The sequence below is a fragment of the Pelophylax lessonae genome (assembly GCF_965119305.1).
Source record: "Pelophylax lessonae genome assembly, chromosome: 8".
NCBI classification, from domain to species: Eukaryota; Metazoa; Chordata; class Amphibia; order Anura; family Ranidae; genus Pelophylax; species Pelophylax lessonae.
The window spans coordinates 191,554,940-191,574,339 of record NC_138775.1 but is presented as its reverse complement, the minus strand read 5'-3'; the positions used below and the strand labels follow the sequence as shown (position 1 = coordinate 191,574,339).

Here is a 19,400-nt window from a genome sequence, read left to right as displayed (position 1 = left end):
TGGAAACTTTTGGCTTCCTATCCTCACAGTGGTGACGTTTGTGCTTTTCATCTCATTCACGGCAGTTTGTGTGGGGATCCCTTTACCATTCTTTACTGGAGGCTTTATATGATGTGCTTATACCCAATATCCACGTTTTTTTACGTTTTGGACATAGTACAGAGTGGTTAAGTGAGGGAAATACCCTCCTAAACAGTTGTCAAGTTCCCCCATTGAAAGGTTTCCACTCAACTTTTGTTTTTGGCGACAACTCAAAATTTTGTATTTTCCCTTACTTTCAGTTCCAGTGACACTGGTCAAAGTCTAAACAGAAAGAATTAATTTCTCCATTGGGAACACAGACAGCAATAAAAAGCTGACTTGGGTTCTAGCCCTTCTCTACACTATTCAAAACTCACTTTCTATATGCAGCCAAGGAGAGGATCATAGATCAAACTGAAAATGATTTAGAGGCAGTAAATTATGATCTGGTCCAACAATTACCAGATTAAAAAAGGAAAGGCAGTTCTAACACTATATTTTTGGATTTCTTGAACATAGTTTTTTAGGTAACCCATGTACGGTATTTGATCATCTTGTGAGATTTGCACTTTTGACAGCTGGATTTTAATTTTGCCTAGGTGTAAGCATTACCTATAAAGCATACACCCAGGCAGGGCCAGATTAGCCATTAGGCAGGAAAGGTAAAGAGGTGGACTTTCCCAGTGGTTATTGGTTATACGTTTTTTCCCATCATTAGAAGAAGTACAGTTATTACATATAACTTTACTTACACAAAGTTTTCAAATACCTGAGCCAGACAATTAATTTCATAATAAAACTGGAAATAAAGCTGGAATTATATTTATGAGTGAGATTCTTTGACATATAACTCAATAGCAGGAAATTTGAAATAATAACCGTGCTTCACATTCAGTAATTCCAATAAGTGAAATTGCATGATCCTCTCTGCTGATACTCACTACTGGTAAAAATCGACCAATTACCTTACATCAAAGTATATGGGCACAGGTCGTTAGTCTTTTGGCAGACATTGTTTAATATATAAAGGCTCCTTTGTCAAAGAATTCTGTTCACTAAAATGACCTTTTACAGCTTTATAATGTTAGGAATATTTCAGAGATGATGTTCCAAAAAGATGAAACAGAATATTTTTAATTCTATTATGATAATTTGGGTGCATTGTGTATCCTGTTAACTACGGTAGTTACAATATAATGGGAAATTAGTCTGATATATTCAGGTGGATTCATGCCCTCTGAGTAGATAAAGAATGTCCTAATCAAATGTATCATAATGTAATCTCACAACAAGGTCATTGCTCAATGTGGTTGGATAACGAAATGGTTAGGTCATGCTTTGCAGGACTTCTCTAGATATGTTCTGAGCTTTATTTTCCTATACTGTTGTATTTTCCTTGACAGAAAGTGGTGCAAGGGCTTTCCTCCTACTTCTGCTCTGCCTCCTCTATGCAGACATCAACATATAAAGAAAGATTTTGCAGCAGAGGTCAGATCATCCCTGCAGTTATATCACAGCTGTTTGATGCCTATGGCCTCTTTAACTGACCATAAAACCATGATCACAGACTTCACCATACCTAAAGTTATCTTCACACCTTAGAACAGTGGTCCTCAACTCCGGTCCTCAGGGCCCACTAACAGGCCAGATTTTAAGTATTACCTTGGGGAGATGCAGACTAGAGTACTGCAATCACTGAGCAGCAAATGATATCACCTGGGATGGATTTCCGTTATCTTGCAAACCTGGCCTGTTAGTGGGCCCTGAGGACCAGGGTTGAGGACCACTGCCTTAGAGAATGTTTTTCCAATCTGACCATTTACAGTCAGATCATGGAGGAACTATATCTTGATAGGCCTTCCCAGATGCCTCATAGCCAAGCCTTATCATGGATAGGAGAGGTCAACCAGGATAGCTTTTCTATATATTTTCTCTTCCATTTCAAGCAGCACCTACAGCACTCTTTTCTTCACTAGTACAAAATGCTAGCTCATCCAATGCAAACCGGATTGTATAACATTGATCCCTAGAAACATTCAATCGTTTATGGTTGCCACTATCAATGTTTATAGGCAATAATGCGTTATGAAATTCAGAAAGTAGCCTTTGAAAGATACAAATATTGTCTACATATTCCTTGGTAGCTATATATACATAACTGCCAAACCTGTTACCTACCTTTTAAATCTCTACAGCAGGGTTTCTCAACCAGGGTTCCTCCTGAGGTTGCTAGGGGTTCCTTGAACAATGGGAAATTTCTGCCTCTCAGATAAGTTCCCAATGACACCATTGTTCCTTTTAGCTATCTGTAAGGGGCTAATTCTTCCCAATGATGACAAGGAACATTCTTTCCACTGACTGCCACACTAATGTGTCATGAGTTGTAGATTTTTAATTTTTAGCAGGGATTTCCCGAGACCAGAAATGTATTTCAAGGGTTCCTCTGTGTTGAAAAGGTTAAGAAAGGCTGCTCTACAGAGTCCCTTATGTTGGTCTATGTTTTATGTAAACCCTTTCTTTTCTATGCACATTCCTTTTTGCTGTGGTACAGACAGCAACTTTCTACCCTACATGACTCTGTTTTACTCAGTCACTCATCTAAAAAAAATCACAAAAAAAAAAATAATTTCAAAACCCTTATCATTCTAAATAGGTTGTCCACACTTTTTACAAACTTCGCTGTTAAAATATTTTTTAATGGACTTATAAATATAATGGAGAGCTATCGGGTAAATGAGTTCTCTTTACTTAAGGCTGGGAGCTCCATTTGGACAGATTTGTGCAACCATGTCAACATGAAAGCTGCAATTTAGCAAGATGAATGAAGGCGTTCTGGGTCACTTCATTATTTTACAGCTGCCAGCGTCATTTAAATCAGTCACATTTTTGTATAGATGTGCAGAGAGTCAAAAGACAACCAAAGTGGTGAGCTAAACCCTCCTACACTAAGATGAATCTAATAATGGGCTGTACCCATTGAAGATTAGAGAATGCTGCACAGCGTCTCAGAAGTGCTGGCATGGATTTTCTTGGCTCTGTGTGTAGGGTATGATACATTTGTTTACAGGCAATCGTTGTACTTTGTCTTGGCAGCAAACTCATTTCCCCATATTTTTCAATTATCTGCCTCCCTATGCTGCTATTTCATGGTGCCATTAAGAAATGGAAACAATGCGACATCCCCTGCTGATAGAGAAAGAGCTAGATGGGAATGACAAGGGAGGACACGCAAGCCAAGGAATTAATTGTTTACCCTTTGATTAGACAGAGCATGCCTGACTGAGTTTAACTTAACTTCCTGGTCTTATTTTAAGAGCAATTACTAGCTATTTATTTGTATGTAAAAGGAGAAAGCAAGAGAGGAAAATAACCTAGGTTTCATCAACAAAAGGGACTAACGATTGGTTAATGCAAATACAACAGGGAAATATATTAAATAAGAAGTTAACCAGGGTTACCCAAAAATGTCAGCTGATATTGCAAAGCAGACATGTCTAACTAGCGTTTTTTGCATCATATGTGGCCCTCTCACTTCTTCTTCTCTGACCCTAGATGAATAAAGATTAAAACTGACTAGGGCACCCATTGTTCTTCAGCTGATAATGGATATAATTCCTTACATAAATTTGCACCTTAGTACTTTTGGAAATATTTTAAGGTCCCTTCCTTTGAGATAAAACATTGCACAGGTGCACAAATATTACTATAATGTTAAGTACTGATGTGCAATCGTCTCTGGTACTGATTTAAGATTGTGTAGACCTCAACAGATATATTTTTGTCTCATGCAACTTAATTTCACTCTGTCCAGCCAAATTTTTGACATGGCTGGTCTACTTAACAGTCAATGGCGTATCATCCCTGGGTGCAATGTGTGTGGTGCACATGGGCCCCGAGGAGGGAGAGGGGCCCACTGTGCTCTGACCCATAGAGTACCCATTGATGAAACAAAGCAGCGCATGTCACTCTCTGGCTCCTGTCTTGTTTGTACAGACACTGCCACAACCCCGACATGGATTATCCTATCTCCCTCTCAGCTCTTTCCGGGGCTCATGCCCAGTGTGCTTCAGCGCTGCCAGCAGAAATTTTACAGGGGAGGAGGTAGAGCTGCCGCTTGACAAGTTCTGCTTTGGGAGTGGATGGGAGGCTGGGAGTTCATTGTCTGAGATCAGAGATCCCATTGGGAGGGATAACAGCAGCACAAAATCATTCTGCAGGATGTGTGCAGGTTGCTAAGCTGGTAGGGTTTTGCAAGTTTCCGGGAGAGATTTCTGTACAGTGACATGAGAAAGGGGGTTGGGATTCCAGGGGGGGGGGGGGTGAGAGTAATAACTGCAGGGGGGTGTGAGGCCAGTTCTGGTGCAGTGTGTCTGTGGCTAGCTTCAATTTCTCAGTGCACACCAGTGGTCTCTGCAGCACTGGAGCAATGAATTAGGGTTTCTTTACACCATATGCTTTCAACCCATCTGCACGCCTCTCCTGCACATACCACCCACCGCCATACACTCCGTACCCCTCTCCTGCACATACTAACCACGGCTGTAAACTCTGTACCCTTCTCTTCCACATACTACCCTCCGCTGTACACTCCACACTCCTCTCCTGCAAAAACGAACCACCACCATACACTCCGTACCGCTCTCCTGCATATAACACCAACTGCCAAACACTCCGTACCCCTCTCATGCACATACTAACCACTGCGGTACACTCCGTACCCCTCTCCTTCACATACCACCTACTGCCGTACACTCTGTACCCCTCTTCTGCACATACTAACTACCGTCATACACTCTGCACCCCTCTCCTGCACATACCACCCACCACCGTACACTCCACACTCCTCTCCTGCACATACTAACCACCGCCATACACTTCGTACCCCTCTCCTGCACATACCACCCACTGCCATACATTCAGTACCCCTCTCCTGCACATACCATCCCCTGCCATACACTCTGTACCCCTCTCCCGTACATACTAACCACCGCCGGACACTCCTTACCCCTCTCCAGCACATACCACGCACTGCCATACACTCCATACCCCTCTTCTGCACATATTACCCAACGCTGTACACTCCGTACCCCTTTCCTGCACATATCACCCACCACCATACACTCCGTACCTGTCTCCTGCACATACCACCCACAGCCATACACTCTGTAGTCCTCTCCTGCACATACCACCCATCGCTGTACACTCCCCACTGTACATTCCCTATTTAACATTACCACATTCTGCACATGTAAGTCATCTCAGACCCTATTTAATCAGACCACCTTTGTGCCACGCCCAATATTTAGTGCAATTTAAACCATGCCCACTAATCACCACGGCCCGCTCGGCGCTCCAAATTATTTTAGCCTTGATTTCTAAGGCCCACCTTTGATCTTGCACACGGTCCACTGATTTCATGATATGCCCCTGCTTACAGTATATGTCCATCACAGACAGTGGAATTGGAAATTGTGGCCTGGGAGGCAAATACAATTGCCTGACTCCTTCATAGAAGGGACAGTCACGTTTGGGCTAATAAAAATGCATCAAATGATGGGTAAGGTGAAAGGTAGGTGTTTTCTTAGAGAACATAGTACAGTGAGGGAAAAAGGTATTTGATCCCCTGCTGATTTTGTATGTTTTCCCACTGACAAAGAAATTATCAGTCTATAATTTTAATGGGAGGTTGATTTTAACAAAGGCAAAATAACAACAAAAAAATCCAGAAAAACGCATTTCAAAAAAGTTATAAATTGATTTGCATTTTAATGAGTGAAATAAGTATTTGACCCCTTCGCAAGACATGACTTAGTACTTGGTGGCAAAACCCTTGTTGGCAATCACAGAGGTCAGACGTTTCTTGTAGTTGGCCACTAGGTTTGCACACATCTCAGGGGGATTTTGTCCCACTCCTCTTTGCAGATTCCCACCTAGCTCTCTCTACATATTTTCTATGGGATTGGGGTTTGGAGACTAGCTAGGGCACTCCAGGGCCTTAATGTGCTTCTTTTTGAGCCACTTCTTTGTTGCCTTGGCTGTGTTTTTGGGTCATTGTCATCCATGACCCATTTTCAATGCCCTGGCTGAGGGAAGGAGGTTCTCACCCAAGATTTGATGGTACATGGCCCCACCCATTGCACCTTTGATGCGGTTAAGTTGTCCTGTCCCCATAGTAGAACCCCCCCCCCCCCCCCAAAGCATAATGTTTCTACCTCTATGTTTGACGGTGGGGTTGGTTTTCTTGGGGTCATAGGCAGCATTCCTCCTCCTCCAAACACGGCGAGTTGAGCTGATGCCAAGCAGCTCAATATTGGTGTCACCTGACCACAACACTTTCACCCAGTTCTCCTCTGAATCATTCAGATGTTCATTAGCAAACTTTAGATGGGCCTGTGCATGTGCTTTCCTGAGCAGAGGGACCTTGTGGGCGCTGCAGGAATTCAGTCCTTCACGGCATAGTGTGTTACCAATTGTTTTTCTGGTGACTATGGTCCCAGCTGCCTTGAGATCATTGACAAAATTCTCCTGTGTAGTTCTGGGCTGTTCCCTCACCGTTTTCATAATCATTGAAACTCCACGAGGTGAGATCTTGCATGGAGCCCCAGGCCGAGAGAGATTGACAGTTATTTTATGTTTCTTCCATTTGCGAATAATCGCACCAACTGTTATCACCCTCTCACCAAGCTGCTTGGAGATAGTCTTGTTCATTCTAGCCTTGTGTAGGTCTACAATTTTGTTCCTGACATACTTGGACCGCTCTTTGGTCTTGGCCATGGTGGAGAGATTGGAATCTGATTGATTGCTTCTGTGGACAAGTGTCTTTTATACAAGTAACGAGCTGAAATAAGGAGCCCTCCCTGTAAGAGGAGCCAGATATCTTGCTGATTGATAGGGAATCAAATACTTATTGCACTCATTAAAATGCAAATCAATTTATAACTTTATTTATATTCATTATTTTTTTACATTTATAAATGTGTTTTTTTTTCTAGATTTTTTGTTATTTTGTCAATCGCTGTTAAAATAAACCCACCAAAAAATATTATAGACTGATCATTTTTTTGTCAGTGGGCAAAAGTACAAAATCAGCAGGGGATAAAATACTTTTTTTCCCTCACTGTATATGAACAGACTATTGCACATATATGTGCTAAAAAAAGGGTGATTATAAGGGATAAATGGTAAACAATTAGGTCATTTATAAGCAGAGCAAGATGACTACTGCTTTGTAAAAATTTATTTGACTAACCTTAAAAGTACCATGCTATCATCATAAATAATCCTTATCACTCAGCATACTTTAACAAAATGTGCTCAAGATATTTCATAGTTTTCTATTTATCCAGCATTGATTTCCTTTGCAGCTCTTCATATCCGGTTACATGGCATCTCAGAGCTGCTTCAAGAAGTCAGTTCTGCAAAATTTCACAACATTTTTTTGAATGGTCCAGGAGGCAAATGCCCCCCTGCCCAACAGCCTAGTGATCTCCCGATCACAGATGTTCCTAAGTGACTGTCAGTCATCATGAAAAGTCTATAGATGGTGGTTCAATTATTTAGAACTTCTGATTATTATCTGCTCTCATATCAAATGGGTGGATATAAAATCGCCCAATGACAGAGAATACATGTAGGCAACAACCTTAAAACTTATTTTATCTTCTCCATATAACCCAGATGTTTGACAGAGGTGCACAAAGACCGCATCATTCACATTTGGTCATGCAGTCCATGGCCTTGTCTGTAGAAGTTTTGGTCAACCAAGATTAGACCAGACATGTTAGGAATTAGCAAGATGTTAGCAGTAGTTTTTTTTTTTCATATAAAGTGCAGGTGCTATAGGTGTCTGCTTGAGCCAATCTTTTGAATGTATATAGCCATGAATACATTCACACAATTTGAGCTGACTAATGTAAAAACCAAAACTTTAACAATAGACAAATTACACAAATATAGTAACACAGTATCTTACACAATGAATATTCATTATTATATACTATATAAAACTACTTACCTCCATATAATTGTTAAAAAGACGCAAAACCTGATCAGTTAAATTAAAAACATTTCTCCAGTCAAAGTTTGGCTGTCCCTCTGGTCTTGAGTCAGGGTTCTCATTGTACAAAAAATTGATGACATCATCAGCACTTATTCCATCATCTCCAAGCTGTCTGTTGAGGAAATCTCTAACTGTTGGGTTTTTAATGGTATCCTAAATTTAAAAAAAAAGTAAATATTAATATTTAAACTTAGTTTCTCCTATTAAATAACGTCATACCTAGTGTGTGACTTTATCTGTCACAACAAAATATATCTTAAAGCACACTCAACAAAAACTCGAAATATGTGCTTGCTGAAAATACTTAGTACTTTCCTTTAAATGAAACAACACACAGTATAAAAAATATACATAAAAACCATAGTATAATTCAAGGGCTGCAGTGGAACAGGTGTCTTTTACAGATCATTTGTGATCCCCAGCAATGCATCCAGGCTCACTGAGCATGGAACTTAAAGTTGTCAGATGACTAGCTCTTCTTCCAGGTCAATGAACCTTGAACCTGATGTGACTGGATGACTGACTTTGTCTTTAACTACCATCACCTGCAATGTGACTGCCTGTATAACATATCATATATACGAGGGGGTCTTCAAAGATTATACGCACTTTTATAGATATAACTTTGTTTAAAAAGCATGGAAACAATTTGAACCCATATACATTCACTGGCCACTTTATTAGGTACACCTTGCTAGTACCGGGGGGTTGGACCCCCTTTTGCCTTCAGAACTGCCCTTATTCTTTGTGGCATTCCTCAGGGATTTTGGTCCATATTGATATGATAGCATCACGCAGTTGCTGCAGATTTGTCAGCTGCACATCCATGATGCAAATCTCCCATTCTACAACATCCCAAAGATGTTCTATTGCATTGAATTCTGGTGACTATGGAGGCCATTGGAGTACAGGGAACTCATTGTCATATTCAAGAAACCAGTTTGAGATGATTTCAGCTTTGTGAAATCACGAATTATCTTGCTGGAAGTAGCCATCAGAAGATGGGTACACTGTAGCCATAAAGGGATGGACATGGTCAGCAACAATACTCAGGTAGGCCATGGCGTTTAAACAATGCTCAATTGGTACTAAGGGGTCCAAAGTATGCCAAGAAAATATCCCTCACTCCATTACACCACCAGCCTGAACCGTTGATGCAAAGTAGGATGGATCCATGCTTTCATGTTGTTTTCACAAAATTCCTTCCTTCCCATCCAAATGTCGCAGCTGAAATGGAGACTCATCAGACCAGGAAACTTTTTTCCAATCTTATATTGTCCAATTTTGGTGAGCCTGTGTGAATTTTAGCCTCAGTTTCCTGATCATAACTGACAGGAGTGGCACCCGGTGTGGTCTTCTGAAGCTGTAGACCATCTACTTCAAGGTTCGAAGTGTTGTGCATTCAGAGATGGTATTCTACACACCTTGATTGTAATGAGTGATTATTTAAGTTACTGTTGCCTTTCTATCATCTCAAACCAGTCTGCCTATTCTTCTCTGACCTCAACAGGGAATTTTGTTCACACAACTGCCGCTCACTGGATATTTGCTCTTTTGCTGACCATTCTCTGTAAACCCTAGCGATGGTTGCCTGTGAAAATCCCAGTATATCAACAATTTTTTAAATACTCAGACCAGCCCGTCTGACACCAACAACCATGCCAAGTTCAAAGTCACCTAAATCCCCTTTCTTCCCCATTCTGTTGCTCAGTCTGTTTTATTTTGTTTTTTTAAATCAAGTCCATTTAATTTAAATAAAAGAAGGGAAAAAGCTGAATATAAAGAACCGTACAGGTAAAAAAGTAAAGACATAAAGATTATTTTGTATCTATTGTAGTAGCATAGCTAACATTAAAACTTCATTGTGATTGCTGTTTGAGATTGTAAATGTACATACCCGAATGACATTCATCTGGACACTGCTTTGAAAGAAGTTCCACAGTTGGGGTCCCAATTCTTCCCAGGCCTTTCCCATTTGTCTGAGCCGCTCTAACTGCTCAAAAGTTGAGTTTGCCTGTAAAAAATATGGATGGATGGATGGATAGATAGATACATAGACAGATAGAAATATCTAAATCATTCCAAATGTATGCACACAAGCTCACCTAAAGGAAAACTTTTCAGTGTGCAAAAGCTAATTGTCTGTCTCTTAAAGCAGAACTCCAGGTTTCAGTGAACTTTGTTTGGACCAATCTGGTCCAAATGAACTATTTATTTGACTAACAGTTGCAGCACCTGTGAGCACTGTATAAACCGTATGAAGCCTCAGCTACATACAGTATATAAGGATGTGTTATGGCAGCAGGACAGCAACTTCCCATCCTACTCCCGAAACAAAATCGAGTCGGGCTAAGTGCAACTCAACCACTCACTGAGCCACTTCTCTGAATCAATACAAAGCTTCCTATGATTGGCTAAGGCAGACAAGAGGGTGGATGACATCACAATCATCCCCAGGTTGGTCCAAACAAAGTATATAAAGTTCACTACAACTTGCAAATCAGCTTTAAGGTGACTTTCTAACTATAAAGCAGAACTAAATCCATTGAGTTTCGAAAAACAGTTACATTTCCAGAACGTTCCGGGAATGTAACTGTCACATTGGTTGTGCTCTATACCAAACTGTCAAACCATCAAATGGCTAATGTCATATCTGATCACATGTGCAGCATCATGGTAATTGAAGATGAAAAGGAAGCCAAGATGGCAGCTTCCTTGGCTGAAGGCGAAGGAGGGCTTAGTTCTGCTTTTTTACTCACTTACCCAGAAGCAGTATATAGATGTAGAGCACTAGGGATAAGCTTCAGTTTCAGGTTGGGGGAGAGTTCAACTCGAATGTTAGCTGTTTGAGGTTTGCTGAATGGTAAGATAAATGGCCAGATCTGGCCTCTTTGCTTGCCTGCTGCTGCAGCTGGAAGTGATTTATTTAGAGGTTGTATCACTAGCACCCTTAAAGTAATTGTAAAGTCTCATGTTTTTTTTTTTTTAATAACAAACATGTTACGCCTACCTCCTCTGTGCAGTGGTTTTGCACAGAGCAGCCCAGATTCTCCTCTTCTTGGGTCCTTGGCTGGAGCTCTTTGTCCCTCCCTCCTGTCGAGTGCCCCCACAGCCAACAGCTGGCTATGGGGACACCGAGCCGAGCTGCAGTTGCATGTGTCCAGTCAGACACGGAGCTGCCATTCGGCCCGTCCCCTCTCTCCTGATTGGCTAACTGACTTTGATTGACAGCAGTGGGAGCCAATGGCGCCGCTGCTGTGTCTCAGCCAATCAGGAGGGAGAGTCCCAGATGGCCAAGGGACTTGTGGACATCGCTGGATAGAGCAGGGGCTCAGGTAAGTATTCTGGGGTGCTGGGGAGGCTTCTACACACAGAAGGCTTGTTATCTTAATACATACATTTTAAGGTAAAAAAAATGTCTACCATTACATCTCCTTTAAATTACAGCACTTGCTTGATTCAAATAGTAAACAAGCTATTGGGTACCTGGGTGACTTTGCTGACCAAATATAATCATGACCATATTCAGTTAATAATGTCAGCCAACATCCCTGGTGGTGACTAGGGATGATCGAACGGTTCGGGTCCACCATCGGTTCGGCCCGAACATTGGGTGTTCGAGGTTCGGCCGAATTTAGAACTTTTTGCCCAAAAAGTTCGGAATTCGGCAACCAGAACCGCCCAAAATGCAATGCTTCAGGAAATGGGCTTTAAAAGCCCGTGATTGGACCAGAACCATTAGCAAAAGCCAATTGAGGGGGCAGAAGAATGCTAGGAATGTGATTGGAGTGACTAGGGGGTCCCTAGACCAATCATTAGTGAATACGCCCCCCAGTATATAAGATCGCCCCCGCCATATTCCCAGCATTGTTATAATGGACATGGAAGAGAGTGGAAGCAGTTCTGTTAATTTTACTTTAAAAGTGTCATTTAGCTATTTTTAGTGTGAGGAAAGGGATATCTAGTGTAGTTAGAGTGCTCCTTTACACTTAAGTTAGCTTCAAAAATTTAGTTTCTGTAGGGAAAGTGTTAAGTGTCAGGGGACCGTAGTGTAGTGTAGGGTTAACTGACAGTGACTGCTATGGCAGGGTGACAAAACCCTTCCATAGCAGGGTGACCGCTATAGAGAAATGATCATTTCTCTGCTTCGGGACAGGAATGTGGCTTCTCACCAGCAAGCATTTTTTAATGCTGCAGGGGCTGCCACTGCCAGTGCTTTTTTGAGGACATGTTTGATGTCAGACATGACATCTGAATATTTGTATAGGGGGTATATATAGACATATATGTCTGAATATATACCCCTAGACATATATAGGTGTGATAGTAGCAGAAATAAATGCTTGCGCTAATGAAATCATTTACAGTAATATATTTCTGCTACTATCACACCTATATATGTCTAGGGGTATATATTCAGACATATATGCCTATATATACCCCCTATACACATGTTCAGATGTTTTGCCTGCCTCAAAAGAACCCCAAAAAATGCCAAAAAAACGCTAGTGTCAAAAAAAAAAATGCCCAGGTGTGTTTTTGCTGGCATTTTTTGGGGGGTTTTGGAGGCAGGCAAAACATCAGAACTTGTGCACAGTACCACTATACACAAGTTCAGATGTTTTGCCTGCCTCAAAAGAACCCCAAAAAATGCCAAAAAAAACGCTAGCGTTAAAAAAAAAATGCCCAGGTGTGTTTTTGCTGGCATTTTTTGGGGGGTTTTGGAGGCAGGCAAAACATCAGAACTTGTGCACAGTACCACTATACACAAGTTCAGATGTTTTGCCTGCCTCAAAAGAACCCCAAAAAATGCCAAAAAAAACGCTAGCGTCAAAAAAAAAATGCCCAGGTGTGTTTTTGCTGGCATTTTTTGGGGGGTTTTGGAGGCAGGCAAAACATCAGAACTTGTGCACAGTACCACTATACACAAGTTCAGATGTTTTTCCTGACTGCAAAGAACCCAAAAAAATGCCTGCTATTAAACCGGCAAGGTGTTACAGCAGAGAAGCCATATTCCTGTGCTTAAAGTTTTCTAATACAAACGATCTTTTTTTTCTGGTTCTGGACATGCTACAGAGCTGAAACTTCACATGCACACCTTTTAGACCCCCCAGATACTAAATCCAAAGTAAAAATCAAAAAATCTCTTTTTTTTTTTTTTTTTTTTTTAATTTTTCAATAATTGGCTTTTTTATCAAAAATGACAATTTTTAAGAACTTTTTTTGTGTGATTTTGTGTCTGGGGGGTCTAAAAGGTGTACCTGTGAAGTTTCAGCTCTGTAGCATGTCCAGAACCCCAAAAAAAGATCATATAAGTGTAAAAGAGGGGTCCCACCATCCCTGCTCTACTGAAAAATTATCTTTTTTTCTGGTTCTGGACATGCTACAGAGCTGAAACTTCACAGGTACACTTTTTAGACCCCCCAGACACTAAATCCAAAAAAAGTCATGCCTGCCTCCAAAAATGCCCGATAAATGCAAGAAAAAGCGCCGTAGAGAAGCCGTATTCCTGTTCTAATAAAAATTATAAGAAAATGCTAATTTTTGGGGGGTTCTGGACATGCTACAGACCTGAAACTTCACATGCACACCAAATCTCTTTTTTTTTTTTTTTTTTTTTAATTTTTCAATAATTGGCTTTTTTATCAAAAATGACAATTTTTAAGAACTTTTTTTGTGTGATTTTGTGTCTGGGGGGTCTAAAAGGTGTACCTGTGAAGTTTCAGCTCTGTAGCATGTCCAGAACCAGAAAAAAAGATCATATAGGTGTTAAAGTTAAAGGAGGCTCCCGAACCACATCCCTGTTCTACTGAAAAATTATCTTTTTTTTTTTCATGGTTCTGGACATGCTACAGAGCTGAAACTTCACATGCACACCTTTTAGACCCCCCAGATACTAAATCCAAAGTAAAAATCAAAAAAATCTCTTTTTTTTTTTTTTTTTTAATTTTTCAATAATTGGCTTTTTTTATCAAAAATGACAATTTTTAAGAACTTTTTTTTGTGTGATTAATAGTCCCTGGGGCATGACCCAGAACCCTAGGCACTTTTTAGGGGCATTTATTGGGTTTTAGGGCTTAAAAATGGTGTTTTTTGATTACAGAAGTTCGGGTCCCATTGATTTCAATGGGGTTCTGAAATCCGAACCGAACTTTCGTGAAGTTCGGGTGTTCTGGTCGAACCGAACTTTTCAAAAGTTCGATCATCCCTAGTGGTGACCAGCATGTGTTTATCAGCAGAGCAATGTTCATAATGATTGATGATAGATCTATATTGCTGGACTGTGATCAACATCGGATTAACATTGGATTTACACAGTGTGACTATTTTATTTATTTTTTTAATAAAGGAATATGATCATTTGCTTTTTCCTTTTTTTTTTTTTGTAAATAAACATATATACCACTTATTTATGCAAATAGAAGTAAGTCACCAGAGCAAAATAAAAATTTGGGTTCCCAGGAGTTCTTTGCCATAATTTGCATTGGGCAGAGAATATTCGGAAATTAGAGCAGACATATCTTGCAAGCAATCCCCTGCAGCTGTGCAATGTCAGCCCTTCACTACTGGCACACAGGAGTTACTTCATCTCAACACAGAAAGGTGCTGCTTTTTTTGATTTGGGGCCCCCTCTAAATCGATACCAGACCCTTTTCAAGGATAAAAGTCTGTTATGGATTCTGGAGGGAACCCCATTTTTGTTTTTGCCTTGTGCACACTTACTTATCCTTATCAGGCGGGGGAGGGGGGGGGGCATGTCAGCACAAGGCTTGGCCAGGCAGGCTGTTCTACCAGCACAGCTTGAAAACTGACTACTCTGGGATTGATGTGCTTCCATGCCTAATGTGGACAGTCTAAAATAGGAAACCAGGGGGACTGGCAGGAACACCAGGTATTTCACACAAAGAGCGGGATAACTTTTAATAACAAGTACAGGGTGCAACAGCAACATACAGTGGGCAAAATAAGTATTTGATCCCCTGCAGATTTTGTATGTTTGCCCACTTACAAAGAAAGGAAGGGTCTATAATTTTTATCATAGGTGTATTTTAAATGATAGAGACAGAATATCAACCAAAAATCCAGAAAAAAATTCCTGGCTCACACAGAGTGGCTACAGTATGTGCTCATGTGGTACACAGATTAATCCTGTCAATTTAAGAAGGTAATTCTAACGACAACTCATTATGTGTATAAAAGAAACCTGTCCACAGAATCTATTTCTTCCATTCAAACCTCACCTTTTTCTTTTTTAAAGCCCGTGGTGTGTGAAACACACTCAAAAGGCTTACACCCGGTGCATAAAAAAGTGCACACACGCAAAACGTGAGACACACAAAAAGTGCACAAGGCGTACACATGGCCCTCCTCCGAAGAGGAAGGGCCCTGACCCTGAACGCGAAGCTCCTGACGGGGACTGAGGTACTCACTTAGGTCCGCCCAGCCGAAGCCAGGCAGACCCCGTTCTTCAGGGTGACTGCCGAAACAGCCCACCCCAAGTACTAGGTGGGGCTCCCCCGAAGGGAGACCCCATGAGAGAGGGCGAACTAAGCCAGAAGGCCATATCCACCCCCTCCCAAGACTTTCAGGGCAGGCCCGAGGACCTACGCCATACAAGTCATGCAAGTGATCAACAAAAAAAAGGGACAAACGTGAACACACAACAAAGAAAAAAGAGTGGGGAAAGGGGAAGTGGAGAAGTGCTGGGTAGTGCCAAAGTGCAGGACCTTGGCAGGCCCCCCGGCCAGGAATAAAAAATTCCTCTGGTGCTGGCCAAAAGGCCCGCCCCAAGAGGCAGGTGCAGAAAAAGTGTGATGGAGCAGTGACCAAGGTCACTGCTCCTCAGCAGTGAGAATTAAGGCACCCCTGGACTGCCACCCCAGGGGGCACGTACACCACGGGCTTTTTCGGTCTCAGCCCCTGGCCAGACCCAGTGTAGCCCATCCTACCAGGAGGCATCAGAACTTTAGACAGCTTAGGGAGAACCTGTCTTCAACTGGGGACAAGCCTTTTTCAAGGCCAGATTCAACCCAGGAGGAAAGGTCCTCCCACCACCATTCGCCATTCCTTACCAATCACATCCAGGAGCAGTACTAACCGGAAAACTGGCGAAACCTGCTTTCTCGCTCCCTTCAAACTGATAGGGGCGGACCCATTCAAATCAGAAGGCAGCGGACCCATCCGGCTTTCTCTGACAGTGCCTACTGCCGGTCCTCCAGTTACGCCCAGAGCGCCCCAGTTCATTTCAGCCCCTGCCGATACTAACCATCAAGATCCATACCATAAGAAATGTCTTACCTCTGTGCTTGCCAACAAGGGTTTCTCCACCAAGTACTAAGTCATGTATTGCTTGGGGATCAAATACTTATTTTACTCACTGAACTGCAACTCAATTTATACCATTTGTATCATGTGTTTTTTTCTGGATTTGTGGTTGATATTCTGTCTCTATCAATTAAAATACACCTATGATAAAAATTAAAAAACCTTAATTTTGTAAATGGGCAAACTTCCAAAATCTGAAGGGGATCAAATAATTATTTTCCCCACTGTATTAGCAATATGAAATGTTGGGGTAACATAATCTTTAATAAAACTAAGACAACGATCAGTGTGCAAAGTGTGGTGCCACAATGCACAATCGCTATACGTAACAACATTCTGCACATCATTATTGCACAGCATTTTTGTACTTTGTACATACTGTATACTTGTGTCAGTCAGTGACTCAAAAAGTACTGAAGTCACTGGATTAGCATGAGTCCTAGCAGTTTCAGAAGGAGAGGTTGTCATTGTCTTCCTCTTCTCTCAATACAGATCTTTTTTGATATATAAAACTAAAATAACTTAACCACTTGCCGACGGCCCACCGCAGATATACTGCGGCAGGCTAGCTTGGCTGCGTGAATCAACGTAGGGGTACGTTGGTTCGCGGGAGCGGCCCTGGGGGCGAGCACGTGACCATCCCCCACTAGGCAGCGGGGATGCCGATGCATGGGACCGGCGGCACAAAAATGTCAGTTAGGGATCCTATCTGTCCGCAGTCCCGATAAAATCGCAGATCGCCGCCATTACTAGTAAAAAAAAATAAATAAATAAAATGACATAATTCTTTCCCCTAGTTTGTAGATACGATAACTTTTGCGCAAACAAATCAAACTACGCTTATTGCGATTTTTTTTTTACTTTAAATATGTAGCAGAATACAAATTGCCCTAAGAGGATGAAAAAAATTGATTTTTAATTTTTATTTTGGAATGTTATATAGCAGAATGTGAAAAATATTGTTTTTTTTTTTTTTTCAGAATTGTCGACATTTTTTTGTTTATAGTGTAAAAAATAAAAATCGCAGAGGTGATCAAATACCCCCAATAGAAAGCTCTATTTGTGGGAAAAAAAAGGACATCAATTTTTTTTACTTACAGCGTCGCACGACCGTGCAATTGTCGGTTAAAGTAACGCAGTGCCGAATCGCAAAAAATGGCCTGGTTATTAAGGGGGCAAATCCTTCCGGTCCAGAAGTAGTAAAGAAACTCTTAACAGGTAAAACACATTTTGTGGCAGCAGTGTTATAGAAAGCATTGGGTGCCTGACATTACCTTTTGTGCTTATGGTAGATTGGTCAGTAAATATTAAAAAAAACACCTGATTGCCTGAATACACACACAGTAAAGATCATGGAAGAACCTAAAGCTAAAAGCAGCAAAGACTACAACCAATAGGGGGCACTGTGTGCATGGGACTCGTGTATAAAACCTAGCTAGCTTTAGCACTCAAATTCATACACAGTAACCCAGACAGATATAAATGTATAAACTGACAAAAAAGAGCTATACTCTGCATTGTTATTACTGTCTAAAACATAAAGAAATCGTTCAAAGAAAACATTCTATGGCTAGTCACGGCTGACTAAGTACATTGAGAGATTAGCCTATAGGATACGAAAGGGTTGGTGCAGTTTGAACTATGTTATATCAACAACACAAAGATGCCTTACGTGCTTCAGGATTTCACGAATAGCCGGAGCATCTGGGGTATAAAGGATTTTTCCCATGAGCAAAGGTTTCATTGCACTCCAGGCTATTTTAGTTGCAGGGTTAGACTCCATAGTCTGCATCAGTGCATTGCAAAACGGAGCTGGTTATTAAAAAAAATGTATTAGAAGACATAAACATGAAGTACGTAAATATTCTTACAATTTCTAAAAACCTGGAAATATTGACAAGTCTGGGTTCTTTAATGATTGTTTTTAAAAAGAAGTAATCAAATAAAGTATGAACAATACCTGTGGAATTGATTGCAAACTGTTGTTTTATGTCTGCCATTTTAGGCTGCGGAGGGGATGATGAAACATTGCATGTAAACTACTGTCAGGATTTTACCTGCTGTAAAATATTATCCACTCTGTTACCTAAGTTATTTTAAAAGTATTTTTAAGAATAAAAAATATACCAGTCTTTAGATGTGGTGGCTGGATTTGCTTTTTTTAAGATGTAGGCTGGCAATATATGGTTCCATTTTTTTTCCAGGTGGTTGAATGAAAAAAACTGACCTGCGCAGGGCTACCCCCCCCCACCCCACCCCAGGAGCCGCTGGTATGTTGCCCACTTTTGCTCCGTAGAAAGGCACAAGGTAGATTTACATAGCCAAGTGAACACACACTTCTGATCATTATCTTTAATGATTATGCTAGGGGTTTTGTTTTTTTGCGGTTTTATTCTTGCAGAACTTGGATAGGGAAAGGAATTTAGTGGGATACTCCAAGAAACAGAACTATTCACAGTTGAGGATATCTAACTAATTTCTCGGTTAAGCTCTGGTGATCTCCTTGCGCATAGCAGATAGCAGACTTCTTAGCAATAGCACAGTAGTTTCAGAAGTGAGCAAAGTCCCTCAGAAGTAGTAGTAGCAGGGCAAAGCTTTTCAGGTACCAGCCAGTTATGGCAGACTGTTTGGCAGTCTAAAAGTAGGAGAACTGAGCAAAGTCATATGCAGTAGCAAACAGTTGAACAAGCTCTTTAGAACACTAGCCAGTGTTCCCTATGTCCAGACCCTCAGCTGACTATATAGCACACCATAAGGGGCTATAGATCCTTTAGGTTATCTGCACTCACAATGTCAAGGGACAGCTGTTAGACTCATTTCAACTTCCCAGCAACACTGCATACCAGTGATACCAAATCATCTTGAATAGACAGCCCCTTCAGCCAGCTCTCTGCAGAACCAGGGTCTCTATTACTAACTTCAGGCCCTCAGGACTTCCACCTGAGGCTGAATGGCAGCACAATCTCTCTCAATTCAGGTCCTCAAGTCGCTCACC

At 41.2% G+C, this 19,400-nt stretch overlaps 1 protein-coding gene across 1 annotated transcript in view; it reads right to left on the bottom strand.

The window, feature by feature from the left end:
- ABCA4 (ATP binding cassette subfamily A member 4) overlaps positions 1-19,400 on the bottom strand; it is a 335,662-nt gene that overhangs the window by 187,276 nt on the left and 128,986 nt on the right. The window contains exons 10-12 of the mRNA XM_082265714.1: positions 18,078-18,217; positions 9,978-10,094; positions 8,036-8,233 (exon numbers count right to left, since the gene is read on the bottom strand). Coding sequence (XP_082121840.1) covers positions 8,036-8,233; positions 9,978-10,094; positions 18,078-18,217 — 455 coding nt within the window. The remainder of the gene's footprint in view (positions 1-8,035; positions 8,234-9,977; positions 10,095-18,077; positions 18,218-19,400) is intronic.